At 36.7% G+C, this 19,132-nt stretch overlaps 1 protein-coding gene across 2 annotated transcripts in view; it reads right to left on the bottom strand.

Moving 5' to 3' along the window:
• The window catches only part of LOC118205355 (techylectin-5A-like), a 42,871-nt gene that overhangs the window by 8,821 nt on the left and 14,918 nt on the right, over positions 1–19,132 (bottom strand). For both annotated transcript variants that reach the window (XM_085825387.1, XM_085825388.1), the window contains exons 4-5: positions 1,725–1,830; positions 594–758 (exon numbers count right to left, since the gene is read on the bottom strand). In XM_085825387.1, the coding sequence (XP_085681513.1) occupies positions 594–758; positions 1,725–1,830 (271 nt within the window). The remainder of the gene's footprint in view (positions 1–593; positions 759–1,724; positions 1,831–19,132) is intronic.

Below are 19,132 nucleotides of genomic sequence, written 5' to 3'. Positions count from 1 at the left end.
CATAATTTGAATCAAGAAAACTTACAATTTGAATAATAATAAATTTTTACAAATTACAAATTCACAATTTGAAAAATACACATTGAAAATAATTACAATTTGAAATAAAACATTTTATCTCAATTGAACAGTGAATTGGATGCTAGAGGGGCCATACAGCCGCCTTGTACAGCCAAACATTTATATGCTACAGGTCATGTGATTACTAGTCTTTCTGTCGAATTTATGCTAAGATGCTTGTTTATAAAATCTATATAAATCTCTGGAATTGATGAATAAGGCTTAAAAGAAAAATGAAAATTAAAGTTTTAACTGTTAGCTAAACTTGACTAAATATCACAGGTTTTGCAAACTAAGTTTCTAATTTTGAGTTCATAACACAAAGATTTTTAAAGGAACGGTAGACGAGAAGTTTTTCAGTTAATGAAGCAGTTTTTTTAGGTAATAAAACTGCTAATTTATTATCATTTTAAAAGATTCAAATAAAACTGAAATCCGCTTTTCCCCCCAAAAATATAAAGTAACGTAATTTATCGAAATCAGGAAATATTATGTTTTAGTTTGATGTATACAAAAATATATTGCAAAATTACCTGCATCACCACTATATCCTCTGACATGTACCCTATAGTTTTTGTTTTCATCATCGATTGCAAATATGTCGTAAACAGCATACACGCTTTTCCTATGGTTATCTGTGATATCGAATCGAACTGAGTAAAGTCCCTCATTGGTTAGCGAAAATATGTTCTCGTTACCTGAAATAGGAAAAGGGAGGTTAGTTATGCATGCACTTTTATATTACATCCCAAACTGGTTGAATAAAGCTATGTATGTAAAGAATCAATGAAGAAAGAACCACGCAAATTACCAAAAGTTTACAGTTAGACAGGAATGTTAAAGGCCGTGATAATTATATGAACATGCAATAAGTTCAATTAAAACAAAGTTTTGACACGAAACTTATTTATATGAAGTATTAACAAGCATTTTACATAGTTGAATATGCATATTTTCTTATATTAGAAAAGCACTTAAAAAGAATTTGAGATTGAAGTTTATAGGCATGTTGTCTCTACGTGTTCTCTTCGGGAGCATTCACAGTTGACCCTGCATGAAAAGACTGCGTAACGATTTCTCGCCATGTCTTTTAAAAACAAATACTACACAAGAAGGTTAAAATAACCTTTTTATTTAAACTAACGTAAAAAGATGCACTCACTCGGTGTTCATAATTCACCATCACCTTGTGGCTAAATAATTTAAACAGAAATGAAAATGTAAAATATAAGTAAATGAAATAGTCGAAATGAAGTAAATGAAAATGTAAATAGTCGTTTAGAATAGCTAAACGACTAACTACTTATTTATCCAAATCGCTAAATCGGCTGCACACAGCAAAGCTGAGCCTAGAATATCAATATAATCGGAAAAGTGTGGCTAACACTAACTAGAAAGCTATTTCAAACACGCAGCATAAACTCGGAACTAACTCCGCTACTACTCGTCACGAACTCTTGAAACCGCAGCTTAAATACTGCTTCTGAACACACTTAGATTTTTTAATACTACGTCATTAAAATTAACATTCCAGCAGGAAACTGAAATCAGGAGGGAAAGGAAAGTCAAACTAAAATAAGATCTTTACATGACATTGTGTCATTCTATGTACAATGTATTTAATAAAAAGGCATATACCCACATAGAGAAATGAAAGCTGTTACCTAACCAATAATCATTGTTAACGTTTCCAAATCCCATTTTGTATTCTTTCCAGTCCCTATAGAAAGAATCAGGAGAACTAAATCCTATTCCTCTTCTTTGAATAACCTACAGAAAGGAAGAAAGCTATCAAACTTATGCAATAAAATATAAGTACATAAGTTTGACAGTTTTTAGTAAGTAGAGATTCATACAACAAAAAATGATCATCGGAAACTTCTTATAGTAACACTATTACAAACTCAAAATAAAGTAATTATATGTCTGCTTAAACTATAGGGTACAATGTTCCTAGAAGAAATTTCATCATTGGATTTTATGCAAAACATTTTAGAAAATACGAAAGTTTAGATTTGCAATGAATTGGATTTCGATTTCATTAGGTATTTTTTACTGAATAATTTTCTCTTTCTTGCTATTCTAAGAGATATTTAGCAATTTCTACTGAAGTTATCTGATAGATATAAAAACTCTAGAAGGGCAATGTGAAGAATAAGAATGAGAATGTGAAGAATAAGTACTTAGGTTTGCACAATTTATAATTATCCTTTTGCAATTGTTTACTATAAATTTTGTCTTTGCAAAACCAATAAGTTTTCTTACTGGCATAATTCTAGTGAAAAGTTTTTATATGTTTATATAATGGTTGAATTTTGTTATTAAAGGGATTTTCTTATAAAGCAAGAATTACTTGCAAAAGCATATATTATGGAATACTTTTTCCAGCTGCCGCCGGACACTTTGATAATTGAGCATGCTCGGAAAAGACAGAACTCTCACATCACCGAGAACATGGCTCAGGGTGCACCACAATATCAATAGATTATACGATTGAAAAAGAGGGCATGATAACATCCATGCCCTTTTCCCCAATCGTAGTCATCAATAGACATGGCATGATAACATCCATGCCATGTCTGAGATTCTAATCCAGGCTCAAGGCTATGACAGATTGCTTCTCTACCACCATTCCAACAGAGGAACTTTCTTGTGAAATACTGAATTTATTAATTACTCAAGGCTGGATATTCTTCGTGTGCAAAGAAAACATGATCTTTCTAAAATATATACCGATGCATAACGCTGTCCGCCATCACAGTTTAAATCATGCCAGTAGAACATTTAGTTCTCAAACTGATTTATTTATTAGCATTTATTATTAAATATGTCTTATTTATAATTTGTATCATGTAGCAATGAATATTATTACTTTTCCGTTTTTTTTTTTTTTTTAATTCATACCTCTTTTCACTAAAGAGTTCTGATATACGATAACAGGTTTTTATTCTTTAAAATGATACTAATGTTTTTGAGTCAAAATAAAATTCTGATTTTTTTAAGAATCATTATTTCAAATGTTCAAACAAAATATGCAGATGTAAGTTTTACATCTATAAAAAGTTTTATGCATAAAATGAGCGAAACAATAAGAAAGAATATAATCTTTTCAACATCAGGTTTTGAAATAAAATATAGATCTCATGGTTTAAATTGCAGAAATTCGTTTTTTTAAACTTAAATAAAAACTGTTTTTTTTTAATTTAGTTTTTCCCCCTTTTTTAAAAACGTGTTATGTACCTGATATTCCTGTATCATTAAAAAGCAAAGCATAAGGGAGAATGAATGTTTCAGAAATTTTAACGTTTTAAAACGTTGTAGACTTTCAGAAAAACTAAAAGTTTTGCATTTCAAGTATCAGCTTAGGCTAATTTTCATTTATTTTTTAAATAAAAATATGTATAATTATACAAAACAGCACGCTTATTTTGGAGTAGATTCTGAATAAAAATCTTTCGCTTTTCGAGTGATCTCAGACACAGTTCCCTTTTTTTCAGTAAAAGCAAAAATTCGTGTTTTCTTCCAGTTAGTGAGCAGTATATGTCATGCACATACGCGGTAAGGGGATGCTATCGACCAAGCCTGCCGGAAGAACAGTTAAGCCAACGACTTATAGCTGAAAGAAGTAAGGAGAAAATCTGGCAACGAGAAGAAGAAGCGTGCTTGATACGAGAAGGACGGCATGTTCGTGGGAAAAAATTTAAAATTAGTTTTCCTGTATTCCGAGAGTTGGGTTTATTTTTTGTTAAGAACTGAAAGGTGCAATGTATTACTTGTGCGTTTGATGTAATTGTGAATAAAAACAATACTTTGTGAAAAGATAATGTGTATTTACAAAATTAGAATATAGCTCATGTTATTGTTAAGGTACAATACGACTAACTTGATTTCCTGTATTACATAGAGGCCTTCAAACTTTGGAGCCAATTTTGCAGTGAAATTATCTGGGGCTCTTGATTAAGAAAATTTCCGCTTTAACACTTTATCCCCTACTTTAAAATCTGCTTCACGGCGTTTTCGATCATATTAAAGTTTCTGTCTATTTATTGCCGCATCCGAACTTTTAACCGCCTGATCAATAAGTTTCTGTATATCTTTTTGTTTAAATTCTTCTGCCCTTTGTTGCACAAAGAAAAATTTATCTAATGGCGTAATTAACTTACGTCCTAAAAATAATTCTGCTGGAGTTTTTCCAGTAGTATCATGATTTGCCGTTCTTAAAGCATAAGCTAACTCATTTATGTAGCCATCCCAGCGCTTGTGATGTGTGCTAACATAGCTTCGAATTATTTTTACAATATTTTTATTAACTCTTTCTGCGATGTTTGCCTGTGGTCTATACGGAACCATTTTGATATGGCGTATGCCAAGTCCAGAGCAAATGTTTTCAAAAATTTGGCCAACGATTTGTTTACCGTTATCGCTAATGACTTTTATCGGTGCAACGTATTTTAAAATGTACCTGTGTAAGAATGCATCTGCAACTGTTTTGGCTGACGCGCGTTTAAGTGCAACATTTTCTGTCCACTTTGAAAAATGATCTACAATTACAATTAAAAGAAAACGATTTTTATCTAACTCACACTGAGGAAAAGGACCAAGAAGATCTATGCCTAAAATTTCATTCGGAAATGTAGCGCGAATGCTATTTAAGTACCCGGCCGGGCTGTAATTAATATCATTTATTAATTGACATTTATTGCAGGACCTGACATACGCAGTTACTATTTTGCATAATTGCGGGAAATATACAGCCTCGCGTACCCTTTTTATAGTCTTTCTGACCCCTAAATGACCCGATGTTGGCCGGTCGTGTAATTCCTTCAAAATGCTTAGTCGAAGAGAGGTTGGGATGACTGGTCTATACTCAAAATTTTCGTTTGTTGATTTTGTATAAAACAATAAATTATCTATTATTTCATAGTTTTCTGCTCTACTTCTTATTGTGGCGACATCTGTATGTTCAAAGATTTCGGGGTTGCCATATAATCGATCCTTTGATCGAAACATCTTTGTCGGTTCGTTTCTATCCACTTATGAATGTTATTAGTCAACTCTATTTGCAGGAAATAAACTGGGACACTTATGCAGGTTTAACAATAACATGAGCTATATTTTAATTTTGTAAATACAGTTTATTTTGTAAATACAGTTTAACTTTTCACAAAGTATTGCTTTTATTCACATTTACATCAAACGCACAAGTAATACATTGCATCTCTCAGCTCTTAACAAAAAAAAAAAAAAAAAAAAAAAAAAACGCTAACTTTACTCTCGGAATATAGCCAAACTAATTTCAAATTTTTTCTCACGAGCATGCCGTCCTTCTCGCATCAAGCACGTTTCTTCTTCTCGTTGCCAGATATTTTCCCCTCTCCTTTCAGATAAACTGTTTTTTCACACGAGCATGCCGTCCTTCTCGCATCAAACACGCTTCTTCTTCTCGTTGCCAGATTTTCTCCTCTCTCCTTTCAGCTATAAATCGTTGGCTTAACTGTTCTTGCGGCATGCTTGGTCGGTAGCATCCCCTTACCTAGTATGTGCATGACACGCCCCTGCCAAGAATGAAATTTGTCCTTTCTTTGGGACGTATTTCATTAATCAATATCCAAGCAAATTTTCTGTACATTACTTTTACACAATATCAACCTCGTGCAGTATTAAATAAACAAAACAGAACAAGCAATAAATTATTATAATCATATAAATAAACAAAGAAAAAGAAAAAACAATCAAATTATATTACTCATATCATATCTGATCCAGACGTGAGAGTGCATCTGCACTTTGGTGCTGGATCCCTGGCCTATGACTAATCCGCAAGTTCCATTTCTGCAATGCCAGAGCCCACCTCGTCAATTTGGGAGGAGTAGTTTCATTCAAATATCTGAGAGTGTTGTGATCCGTTATAATTTCTAGCTGAGCCCCATAGATCCATTTATCAAATTTATTCAGGCCAAATAAGACTGCCCAAGCTTCCTTCTTGATGCTTGCCCAATTTTTCTGAGTTTGAGAAAGCTTTTCACTTGCAAATGCAATAGGGCAATAGTTACCACTCTCGTCTATCTGGGTTAAACAGCAACCTACCGCCAAATTGGATGCATCACAATGGATCTGAAATGGCTTTCCAATATTTGGTGTGGCCAGAGATGTCACTTGGCACAAAGTATCCTTTAATTTGTTAAAAGCATTCTGTTCCAACTCCCCCCATAGAACAATATTGGCTTGCCTCTTCTTCGTCAACTCTGTCAATGGTGCCGACATTTCTGCGTAACTGGGAATATAAGATCGATAAAATCCCATTAATCCTAAAACCGATCTCACATCTTTTTTTGTGACTGGCCTGACGAGTTTTCTAATTGCTTTGACCCTTTCTTCATCAGGACCATGCTTGCCTCCTCCAATTATATGCCCCAAATATTTGATTTTTTTAGCTGCGAAAATACATTTGTCCAAACGTACAGAAAATTCTAATTTTCCTAAAGTTTCCAGAACCAGAGAAATGTGTTTCAAGTGTTCCTCAAATGTTTTCGAGAAAATCACCACATCATCTATATATGCCTGAGCATAATCACTATGACTCTGCAAAGCACAATTCATTTCCTTTTGGAATGTCCCTGAGGCTCCTGATAAGCCGAAAGGCATTGTTCTCCACTGGTACACTCCATTACATGTTGCAAATGCAGTCAAAGGTTTGCTCTTTTCATCCATTCGGATTTGCCAATACCCTTTTCGAAGGATGATGCTTGTCAGCCAGTTTGCTGCACCCGCCACAAAAATCAATTCCTGCATGTCTTTCATGGGAAATGTTGGAGTTTTCGTTACAGCATTCAATGATCTAAAATCTATACACATTCTAACTGTAGCATCTTTTTTCGCCAAACACACTATAGGATGAGCAATTTCTGAATCAGAAGGTTCAATTAATCCTAATTCTAGCAACTCACGTATCTGCTCATCTACTGCTTTGCGGTATGCCATGGGTATTCCATAGCAGTGTGGTTTCTTCCTAATAGCAGTAGGAATAAGTTCGATCTTGTGTGTACCTACTCGTGCTGGTTGCACTGGACGTGTAAATAATGTTTGATATTTCCTCAGTAGCCCTAAAAGTTTACTCCTCTGGGCTGAATCTAAATTAGACATTTCTAATCCTTCCAGAGATTCAGAAAAAACTGTTTTCTGCCTTGTTGACAGGTATAGATTCAATTTCCCCAAACTCTTCTTCCCCTTCAAAGATAACATTTACTGCTTGGGATCTGACTAAATAAGGTCTAATCTTATTCTGATGGACATGTCTTTTGGTCCCATCGGGCATTTGTACTACAAATGAGTGAGAACTTCTCTGTTCCAATATATTTGCAGGACCCTGCCACCTAGCATAAAGCTTGTTATTGGAATCGGGAATCAAGACTATCACCTTATCTCCCACCTAAATGTTTTTATGGTAGACCTTAAATTATGATAGTGTGCTGTCTTCTTTTGTTGAATTTTAGCTGTGAGCTTTGCCTGCTCCGCTGCCTTCTCAAACCTAGCCTTTAGATTTTGTAAATATGTATAAACAGGAGTTGCATCTAATTGTAAATTTTCACGTTTCCCTGTCCATGATGATTTTAATATCGACAGAGGTCCCTGAGGTGCCCTGCCGTACATAAGTTGAAATGGAGCCACCCCAGTTGTTGAGTTGGATACTTCTCTATAGGCCCACAATACATAAGGAATTTGCAAATGCCACCCTTTACCTTCTTCTCTGATGACATGATGCAACATTCTTCTTAAAGTACCATTAAACCGTTCAACTAATCCATTAGCTTGAGGATATCAAGGGGTCGAAAACTTAGGACTGGCCCCTATTCGTCTCTCAAATTCTTGAATCAAATCTGCTTTAAAATTTGTTCCATTGTCACATGCAATTACATTTGGAATACCCGTTCTTGAAAAAATATGTAATAATTCCTCACAAGTCGACTTGGTGGAGAGGCTAGTTAGAGGTACTGCTTCTGCCCATCTGGTATGCTGATCAACTTGTAAGGATCTTAAGTTTTACTAACGTTTATTTTATTTTAAATCTTTACTATCACTTCTTATTTTCTACTTCCTGCCAGAATTATAAGCGTGTAGGAGTTTATACAAAGTTGTCTGGCGAACGCCAAGTATTTAAGTGTGGCCTTTTTGCCAAGCAGAAGAGAGGAAGCAGTGAGTTCGAAGCAGGCCGCTTACCTTAGAAGTTACGCAGTTGCTATTTGCCTTCCAGGCCAGAGGTTTTAATCCTCTTGATAAATTAAACGTATTGTAGTGTTCACAGTCTCTGTGCTACATACGCTTCCTGTTATTATAAGGCCAATCTTATTCTAAAGTTAAATTAGAGTTTAGTTTTATTTTGATATCTTTTACGTTAGACCCCGAGTGGAGGGTCATTGTATTCCGAAGTACGGAAGTCATTGTATATAAAGAAAAATAAAGGGTTTTGTATACCCTTCGTCTGTATCCTGTCTACTTACTACAATTAGTGAACATAGCTTTAGTAAGCTCTCTGTTCTAGTCAGGTCATTGTATGTTTCCGAAGAAGGTAAGAAGAAACATTGAACCTGATAGTGGCGCCCGACGAAGAATAACCATGGCCGAGTTTCAGGAAGAACCTGTGCTGCCTGCAGAAACGGCTCAGAATCCAGAAATGCCAGCTGCCACCCTGGAAGGATTTGGGTACATCGTCCAGACCATGCGCGCTTCGATGAAACTAGAAGCAACGTTTAATTGAAACTCACAGGTAACCAGTTTTTTGGAAAAATTGGATGACCACTTCATGCTCTACCCCGTGCACGAGTTTCAAAAAGTTACCTTAGCTACCAGCGCTTTGAGGGGCCAAGCGCTTAACTGGTTCAAATGTATCGGCAGAAGTCTCTTGGGTCAAGCAGGAAGTCCCACCTATACTTACGAAAATTTCAAGACTGCCCTACTAAAAGCCTTCCCTGTTGTAAGGGATCGTGCGAAATTAGAAACAGAACTTTTCAGTATATATCAACAAAGAATGGAACACCTCTCGAGCTTTATTTTAAGAAAAATTCACGTTTTCAAGCTCTTGTATGGAAACCGTCCGGATCCTGAAATAATTCAAGTGATTTTGCCGAGGTTACTGCCCCAAGTGCAAGACTTTATTGAATTAAGAAATCCGACTACACTGGAAAAGTTATTTGAGCTAGCAATCCAGTTTGAAAGTAGAAGAACGGCGGACGTCGAAAGAAGACGCCAATATCAACAGCGAAACCAATTTGGTACGCCAAGACTACAGCAAACTCAAGCACATGGCTACGGAGAAAAAGCGAATCAGTGGGCAAGGAAACCCGAGCATTCAAAAACAGCCGGCGAACGTCGACAGTTCAATAGCAACCCAGGAAAAAAGTCTCAAGGCCAGTGGAGAAAGAAGGAAAGCACCGAAAGGAAAAATAATTTAAACTAAAACGGATTTCTGCTGACGAGAGGGTGCGGAAATCCGAAGGCCACGAAAACCCCTCTTCCTACAAGTTAAATACAGTAATGGTGAAAAATTTAACTCTTCCGAAGATTGAAGTCTTGGTAAATAATATCCCGGCCACCGCACTCCTGGATACCGGCGCGCAGTGTTCCTGTGTGGCAGAAGTCTTTTTTAGAAAGTATTTTCGCAAATACCGCATATATAATGCGGATAATACAACAGTATTAGCGGCGCAAGGAGAACAATGTATGTGCGTAGGTAAAGTACCTTTGTACATCCGTATCAAGGACGAACAAGTAAAGGTGATGTTTTTTATAGTAAAGAATTTGCAAGCAAATTTAATCCTAGGAATAGACTTTCTTTCAGACGCACAAGCTACACTGGATTTTAATGCAGCGTCCCTTAAGCTGACGATGAAACCAGTGCGTGTAGAAAAGGTTGAACTGCCAAGGTTAAATCTTGACCACCTGCCTAATGACGAGCAAGATAGAATCCGACAAGTGGTAAGTGAATTTGCTTCCTTATTTAGTGATATTCCAGGATTTACTCAGGTTACTAACCATAGTATTGACACCGGAGATGCATTGCCGGTTCGTCAAAAACCATACCGGTATGATAAGAATAAGGAAAAAATTATAGAATGGCATATTACCGATATGCTACGTAAAAATATCATAACGCCTATCTCAAGTAGTTATGCTAGTCCGGTGGTTTTATGTAAGAAAAATAATGATTATCCTTTGGAGCATCCAAAAAGGTGGAGATTCGCTATTGATTACCGTAAATTAAATTCCATAACGAAATATCCGGTATATCCGTTACCGATCATAGAAGAAATTTTAAGGAACATAAAATCAACCAAATTTATGACAACTTTAGACTTAACGAATGGTTATTTTCAAATAGGGGTCTGGCCTGAGGACGTGCCTAAGACTGCTTTTATAACCAAGTCTGGCACTTATGCATTTTTGCGAATGCCGTTTGGCCTTTCAGGCGCCCCAGCAACATTTCAGCGATGCATGGACATTGTGTTAAGACCTGTTCTTGGAAAGTCCACATTTATCTATTTAGATGATATCATTATTACTAGTGGTAATCTCGACCAACATATACAGGATTTAAGACAGGTGTTTTCTTTATTAAATGAGGCCGGTCTAAAAGTTAATGTCGAAAAGTGCAAATTTGCAGCCCCTGAATTAAAATATTTAGGTTACAAAATATCGCAAAAAGGGATCGAGACAGATGAATCAAAAATAATCGCTGTACAAAAGTATCCGACTCCAAACACGGCAAAGAAGCTCTCTTCTTTTCTAGGACTTTGTTCATATTATAGGTCCTTTATAAAAGATTTTGCGGCTATCGCTGAGCCATTGTTAAAATTAAAAAGGAAAAAGGCAAGATTCTCGTGGACTGCCGAAGCCAATAGTGCTTTCGAAAAATTAAAACAAGCATTAACGCAAGCCCCTGTGTTGAAATTTCCTGAAAAGGATGAAAATTTAGAAATTTCAGCGGATGCTTCGGATTATGCGGTAGGAGCGGTACTTTCGCAAAATCAGCAGCCCGTGGCATTTTTTAGCCGAACTTTAAATCAAACACAAAGAAACTATTCCGCGACCGAGAGAGAGGCACTTGCAGTTCTGTTAGCAGTGCAAATGTTCCGAGTCTATTTTGGAAAGGCGCCGATAACAGTATATTCTGATCATGCGGCGGTAACTAGATTGTACTCCGGGAAAAATTTATCCCCAAGGTTAATAAGATGGGCACTCAAGCTGCAAGAATATAATCTGGTAATCAAGCATACCCCCGGAAAGGAAAATATCGTAGCAGATGCCCTATCACGAATTAAATTAGACGAACAGGGTAATACCGTAAAAGTTGCAATGCTGACAGCGTGTACAATAAATTCCCGAGAAACTGTAATAACCGAACTGGGTAAGGATCCTGAGTTTGGAAGTATTTATGAGTATTTGAAGGATCCTGAAAATTTTAGCCACCAAGATATTGTGGCGATAAGAAAGAGGGCGGCCCATTACGAACTAATAGATGGTCTATTATTCTACACAAAAACTACGAATTCCAACAACGAATTTCGACCTGTTATCCCAGCTAGTCTTAGATTAAATATCCTGCAAGAGCTCCATGACAGCCCTTTAGCTTCTCATGCTGGTATTCGAAAAACTATCCAACGCGTACGCGAGGCAGTCTACTTTCCTGAACTGCAAAAGTTAACAAGGGCGTATGTCCAGTCCTGCCCAACATGTCAAGCCGTTAATTATATTAATTTCCGCCCGGCCGGGTTTCTAAATAGTATTAAATCCGAATTTCCAAATGAAATAATCGGCATCGATTTATTGAGCCCTTTCCCAAAAAGTCAGTTAAATAAAAATCACTATCTCCTTGTTATGGTTGATCATTTTAGTAAATGGACCGAAATTGTTCCCTTAAAACGAGCCTCCGCGAAATTAGTTACTGATTCTATTTTAAATAAATATATTTTAAAATACGGGGCGCCCCTAAAAGTTATATCGGATAATGGTCCTCAATTTGTAAGTAATATATTTGAAGACATGTGTCAAAAACTGGGCATACGTCATTTAAAAATGGTCCCGTATCGGCCGCAATCAAATATAGCGGAACGGGTCAACAGAAATATAGTGAAAATTATCCGTAGTTATGTTAAAAATTTTCATAAAAGCTGGGATAACTATGTCAATGAATTTGCTTTCGCCCTTAGGACCGCAAAACATGATACAACGGGCAAAACTCCTGCTGAGTTATTTCTAGGCAGAAAGGTTATAACACCGTTAGATAAACTATTTTATGTGCAAAAAAGAGCCCCAGAATTTAAAATGGGTGATATAGAAAAACTAATAAAAGAAGCAAAAAAGAATACGGAAGTAGCACAAAGAAAACAGAAGTTATACTATGATCTGAAACGACGGGGAGTAACTTATAAAGTAGGGGATGAAGTTTTAAAAATTAAGCATTCACTTTCTTTAGCACCAGAAGATAAAACTGCCAAATTTTTTCCACGCTTTGAAGGACCATATGTTATAGAAAAAATAACTCACGCTGTTGTAGTGTTAAAGGCAAGAAATGGTGAAACCTGTTCCGCAAATATGGATCATATTAAACCCTATTTCGATCGTAATAAAATGAAAATCTTTTCAGATCTTTTGCAGGATCCGGTACGGCAGACACCGCAGGTACAAGTTCCAGAGGTGGGAAAACGACAAGTACAAGGGCAAGCCAATGAGAGACAGAAGCAAGTGAAAAGAAAATTGCCCCGCGGAAAAACTGAAGGTAAAAAGAAAAAGAAGCCGTTCCACCGTCCAGAAAACAGAGTTCACGAACATCCCCAGAATGAAGAAGGGAGAAGGACGACGTATGTGGAAAGGACCGGGAGAAAGGACGGCAACTATAACCCGGCTGTGAAACGGAAGATTGACTCATCCGACAGAACTCTCCGCAGCAAAAGTCGCCGAACTGCGGAAGGGCGGCGGAGGAAAAAGTACAAGAAAAATTTGAACGGCCAACAACGAGGTCCAAGCAGGATCACGACAGAAGTTTCCCGGTTCCACCAAGACCAGCTGCCTTCAAACGGCCAAGACCACAAGCAGAGCACAAAAGGAAGATGTTCAAGGGTGGCCGTAGTGGTGAAAAACGGAAGCTTCCAGAGGAAAGCACTGAAGGGCGAGCCCGTACAAGAAGGAGGATCAACCAAGCTACTATCAGCTATACCTTTAAAGACTGGGCCCAGAAAAGGATGTCTGAATATTACAAAGATAAGTAAAATTTTATGTTACCTTACAAACTTAAGTTAATCTTTCATTCTTACTGCAAGTGGCAGATTTCAAGAAGTTTTACCTCATGCGAGGTCTACCTTTATCGCCAAAAGGGCGAGGAATGAGTTGTGACCGATTTTCTTATTATGTTTTTCAATTACTCGCGCGTAAAACTAAAGTTGATGTATAATAGCGTTGTGTAAAGACTTAAATATTGTAAAAAGTTATTGTATAAATTTTATTTAAAACATTCTAACAAGAAAGAAGTTTTAGTCTGAAAGACTTTTTGAAATGTAGTATTATTTCAATGTAGAAAGAATTGGCACTTGCTTTGAAAAGAATAGAAGTTAACAATGTACTACTAATGTATGTTTTCAAATGTGTAAAATTAACGGCATGTTGATATGTTCTTGTATACATGTGAACTGTTATTTTGAATGTTAAGAAATACCGTGATATGGTAAAAGTGAAAGTAATGTTAAAAATTTGTTATTCGTGTGACTGTAAAGATTAAATCATGACGAATATATGTTAAAGGTTGAATGATGTAGTTAGGCTCTCTGACGCTACACTTTAGAGTTAGCCACTTTCAGAATAGTACCTCAGGGTCTAGAGTTGAAATTAGGGTGTGTTAAGACGTCTCGTATGTTGAATTTTAACACGTTAGTGTTTTGATTGTAGGAGGAAGTGTGGCACACGTAGACAGAAACACATTCGTGGTTGGTGTTCTTTTACAACACATGTCAGAGAGCACGGGGAGAGATAATTAAAATAGTCATGAATGAAATAAGAATGTTAAGAAAAGTATATTCTATATGTTATTTGCAATGTCATTCTGTAACATTTCATTAAACTAGTTTTCCTTCCAGATCTCTGGAAGGAACCAGAATTGAATAAAGCTCCTGTTTAGATGCAGTACAGATGAAAAAGAAAAAAAAGATTGTTGTATATCCCGGGAGCTACTATTGTAACAAATTTCTTTCTTTTAAATTTTCTAGTTTCTAGCTAAGTTATGATTGTAAAAGGTTGGCCTCGCGTTAGTTTTTAGAGTTAAAAGTTTTCAACAAGGTCGTTTTAGACCTCAGTTTCAAACAAATTAACTCTGGCGGGAAGTATGTAAGGATCTTAAGTTTTACTAACGTTTATTTTATTTTAAATCTTTACTATCACTTATTTTCTACTTCCGGCCAGAATTATAAGCGTGAAGGAGTTTATGCAAAGTTGTCTGGCGAACGCCAAGTATTTAAGTGTGGCCTTTTTGCCAAGCAGAAGAGAGGAAGCAGTGAGTTCGAAGCAGGCCGCTTACCTTAGAAGTTACGCAGTTGCTATTTGCCTTCCAGGCCAGAGGTTTTAATCCTCTTGATAAATTAAACGTATTGTAGTGTTCACAGTCTCTGTGCTACATACGCTTCCTGTTATTATAAGGCCAATCTTATTCTAAAGTTAAATTAGAGTTTAGTTTTATTTTGATATCTTTTACGTTAGACCCCGAGTGGAGGGTCATTGTATTCCGAAGTACGGAAGTCATTGTATATAAAGAAAAATAAAGGGTTTTGTATACCCTTCGTCTGTATCCTGTCTACTTACTACAATTAGTGAACATAGCTTTAGTAAGCTCTCTGTTCTAGTCAGGTCATTGTATGTTTCCGAAGAAGGTAAGAAGAAACATTGAACCTTATAAACTAAGCATAATATATACTTATGACCCTTAGAACTGGGAGGATCAATCGGACCTATCACATCAATGTTTACAATTTGGAAGGGCAGATCTGGCCTCGTTACTGGGGTGATTGGTGTCCTATCAACAGTTTTAATTGGTCTAGTCAACTGGCACTCTTTACATGCCTCGCAAAATTTCTGAACGTCTAACCTCAGACCTTCCCAATAAAAAGAGTATCTAATTCTCTCCACAGTTTTCTTTACCTCCATGTGGCCACTAAACACCGAGCAATGTGCTAACTGCAAGACTTCCTCCCTTCGACTCTTAGGTACAACTAATTGCCCCACACTTTCCCCAAGAATTTTGTCCTTATGAAAGAGAAAGTTATCCACTGTATAATAATTCCCCTTTCGTTTCTGAGCATTCTCCCATGCTCCTACCAGAGATTCACAAGTCTCCTGCTCTCTTCTAAATACATCCGCTGTGCATAGTCTTCCTGGCTGAGGTTCTTGGCTTTCACTTGATTCCACCTTCCCTTTCTCATTGAGATTCCTTCCCATACTAGAAGGAATTTTGTTTCCTTCTAGTTTCCCTGTGTTTACCTTCACAGACTTTTCCTTTCTGCTAACCTCTGGGATGTTTGTGGTTTCTTTAGGTAAGTTTTCCACCCCTTCACCTGTGTCATATAACCGACCTCCTAACATGGTGAATACTTCCGGAGGAAGCAACACATCGTCTGCCAGCGATTCTGCAACTGCACACAAAATTTCTTGATGTGTAACATTGGCACTTTCTCCTACAGTAATACTCAGTGGAATGCTTACCAAAGGGCATTTAACAGCTGGACCAAATATACCTTTCAAATATATACTAGATCCTTCCTTCAGTTGGAGACTTTTGGTTAAGTCTTTCTTAACCACCGTAATTTCTGTGCCTGAATCAACTAGGGCCTTCCCTATTGTTCCATTCACACTAATAGGAACCCTTTTCAACTCACACAGCTTATAGTCGTTTGCATCCCCTGACTTCCTCAAAGGATCCACACGAGCTACCACAACTTTGTCCTCTAGGATATTATTATCCTGATCTTTCTTTACCCAGTTTACCCTAGCTTTATCCTTTTCCTCATTTCTGTTATACTGCATAGAACCTTTAATCTAAGGACAGTGCCTTTTAAAATGTGCAGCTGAACCACATGAAGCATGTTAAACCTCTAACGTTCCCTGTGGTTTTCCCTATGGTTTCTGACGTATGCCGACTGCCTCGTCTTTCTTCGACCTTAGGTTTCTCACCTACTGCCTGATTTAAAATCTTAGTTTCACAAGCTTTCCTACGTACGTTGTAGAACTTCCCTTTAGCGGCAAAGAATATGTCACACTCCTTTCCAAGCTCTCTTGGCTTGAACCACGAGTCTCCTTGCCTTATACCTATGTGTACTGCAGTTTCCGTATCAAGGGTCTGGTAGATTTTGTCCGCTACCACCAACTGATTAAGACCTTCAGAGTCTGTCACCCCCCTTGATTTCACATAATTTTCCCACATGGCAGTAACTCTAGTAGAAAACTGGCCAAAGGTCTCTTCTGAACTTCGTCTTGCCTTTCTGAAATTCTCCAGGCATACCTGAGGTGAAGGTTTAAATTCTTTCAACACAGTTTACTTTATTTCCTCATAATTCAAATTAATAAATTTGCCGCTTTATCTCCCAAAAGGTAAATCAAAATTTTGGCCTTATGCTCATCAGGGACACTTTCATTGACATAAGCTCTTTCTAAACTGGAGAAGAAATAGTCCCAGCCATCTGCTTTACTTGGAACCTTTACTGTCAATAATTTGATTGTCCTCGTTAACTCTTCTACTGATCTTTCCTTCCCATTCTCCCCCCTTCGGGTGTAGTACTCCTATTCGAGTAACGATCCTGGCAATCTACCTTATACTTCTCAATGGCAATCCGCTCCTCTGCCTCTAACTTTAGTTTATATTCCCTTTCCTGCCTTTCCTTCTACTCCTTTGCCTCCCTATCTTAATGATAACACTCAGAAGATCCTTTGCTACCTGCTCCTCATAGCTTTCACTAGTAAGAATCTTTTCCCTCAAGTCCAAAATCCTAAATGTAGGCAACACTTCAACACCAAACTCTTGTGCAAGGGCGACTAGATCAGCCTTTCTAGATTTGGCCAAAAATGACATTATGCGACTTTATGTTCAACTTAATTAAAATAACAGAAAATTAAAACTAAATTTCCTTACATAAAATTATACATTAAGTTAAATCCTTAACTTCTGTTGAATCATAAACACATGGTATCTGCATTAAATATGCACAACATCCAAATACTCAATAAATAAAAAAAACATGTATGTTTATATATAAGCATTTGAAAATTAATGTAATCATATCTCATAAATAAAACACAAGCATTACTTAAATTAATGATCATTCACTCATATAATAAAAGATAAATGCACTTGCAAGGTAATGCAAGTCTCATATGATAATCACACTGATAATTTTTGTCTTTTAAAATACTTGTTAGAGTGTACCTTTACATTAACAGCAAATTTTTCATAAACACAAAAAACATGAATAAATCACTTAACGAGAGAACCTGGTAGAAGATAATAACTATTCCACTTAATAAGCTTCGCAGCATTCGTAAGGAATTCACTTGAGCTTTTTCCGAGTCGACAAATATACATCCGACCAGCTGCCACCACTGTCATATATAATCGATCCTTTGATCAAAAAATCTTTGGCGGTTCGTTTCTATCCACTTATGAATGTTATTAGTCAACTCTATTTGCAGGAAATAAACTGGGACACTTATGCAGGTTTAACAATAACATGAGCTATATTTTAATTTTGTAAATACAGTTTAACTTTTCACAAAGTATTGCTTTTATTCACATTTACATCTAACGCACAAGTAATACATTGCATCTCTCAGCTCTTAAAAAAAATTCTTCTCGTTGCCAGATTTTCTCCTCTCTCCTTTCAGCTATAAGACGTTGGCTTAACTGTTCTTCCGGCAGGCTTGGTCGGTAGCATCCCCTTACCTAGTATGTGCATGACAGGGGTCTTTTAAATAAGCATAAATATTTCCAAATTCAGGATCAGCTTTCAATTCAGCAATAATTGTTTCTCTAGAATCTAAAATTTTAGAAGTCAACACAGCGCATTTGAGTTCATTCCCTTCATCGTCCAGTTTTATTTGGGATAGTGCGTCAGCTACATTATTTTCTTTCCCTGGTTTATATTTAATTATTAGATTATATTCTTGAAGTTTTAAAGCCCATCTTACTAACCTGAGCGTTAGGTTTTTCCCCGAGTAAAGTCTACCAACAGCCGCATGATCCGAAAAGACTGTTACTGGCGCTTTGCCGAAATAAACTCGAAATTTGTGTACAGCCATTAATACGGCTAATTTTTCTCTCTCTGTAGCTGTATAATTCCTTTGCGTAGAATTTAAAGTTTTACTAAAAAATGCCAAAGGATGGCCATTCTGCATGAGAACCGCACCTACGCCATAGTCCGACGCATCTGCTGCAATTTCCAGGTTTTCGTCCCCTTCCAGGAATTTCAAAACAGGGGCATTGATGAGTGCTTCTTTTAACCTTTCAAATGCTGTATTTGCTTCTGCTGTCCATGTAAACTTACTTTTTTTCTTTTAATTACTAACAACGGTTCAACAATATTCGCGAAATCTTTTATGAACGACCGATAATAAAAACATAACCCAAGGAAAGAAGAAAGTTTCTTGGCGGTATTGGGAGGTGGGAAATTCATGATGGCTTTTATTTTTGAATCCTGAGTTTCTATACCCTTTTGCGAAATTTTATAACCCAGATATTTAAGTTCTTTAGTCGCGAACTTGCATTTTGATGCGTTAATTGTAAGACCGGCCTCCTTTAATAATTTAAAAACCTCTTAGGTATAAAAAAAAATAAAGGTCTACCTACTTAGTAATTTAATGTGTTGCTCCAACGTACTGCTTGTTATAATTATATCATCTAAATAGATTAAAGTCGATTTTCCTAGGACAGGCTTTAGAACAATGTCCATAGCTCTCTGGAATGTTGACGGCGCCCCACACAAGCCAAAGGCCATGCGTAAAAATGCATAAGTGCCCGATTTTGTGATAAACACGGTTTTATGTATAT

The sequence above is a fragment of the Stegodyphus dumicola genome, chromosome 10 (genome assembly GCF_044657685.1).
Source record: "Stegodyphus dumicola isolate Sdum_Otavi_A_Nest chromosome 10, ASM4465768v1".
Taxonomy (NCBI): domain Eukaryota; kingdom Metazoa; phylum Arthropoda; class Arachnida; order Araneae; family Eresidae; genus Stegodyphus; species Stegodyphus dumicola.
This window is presented reverse-complemented; position numbering and strand designations above follow the sequence as displayed.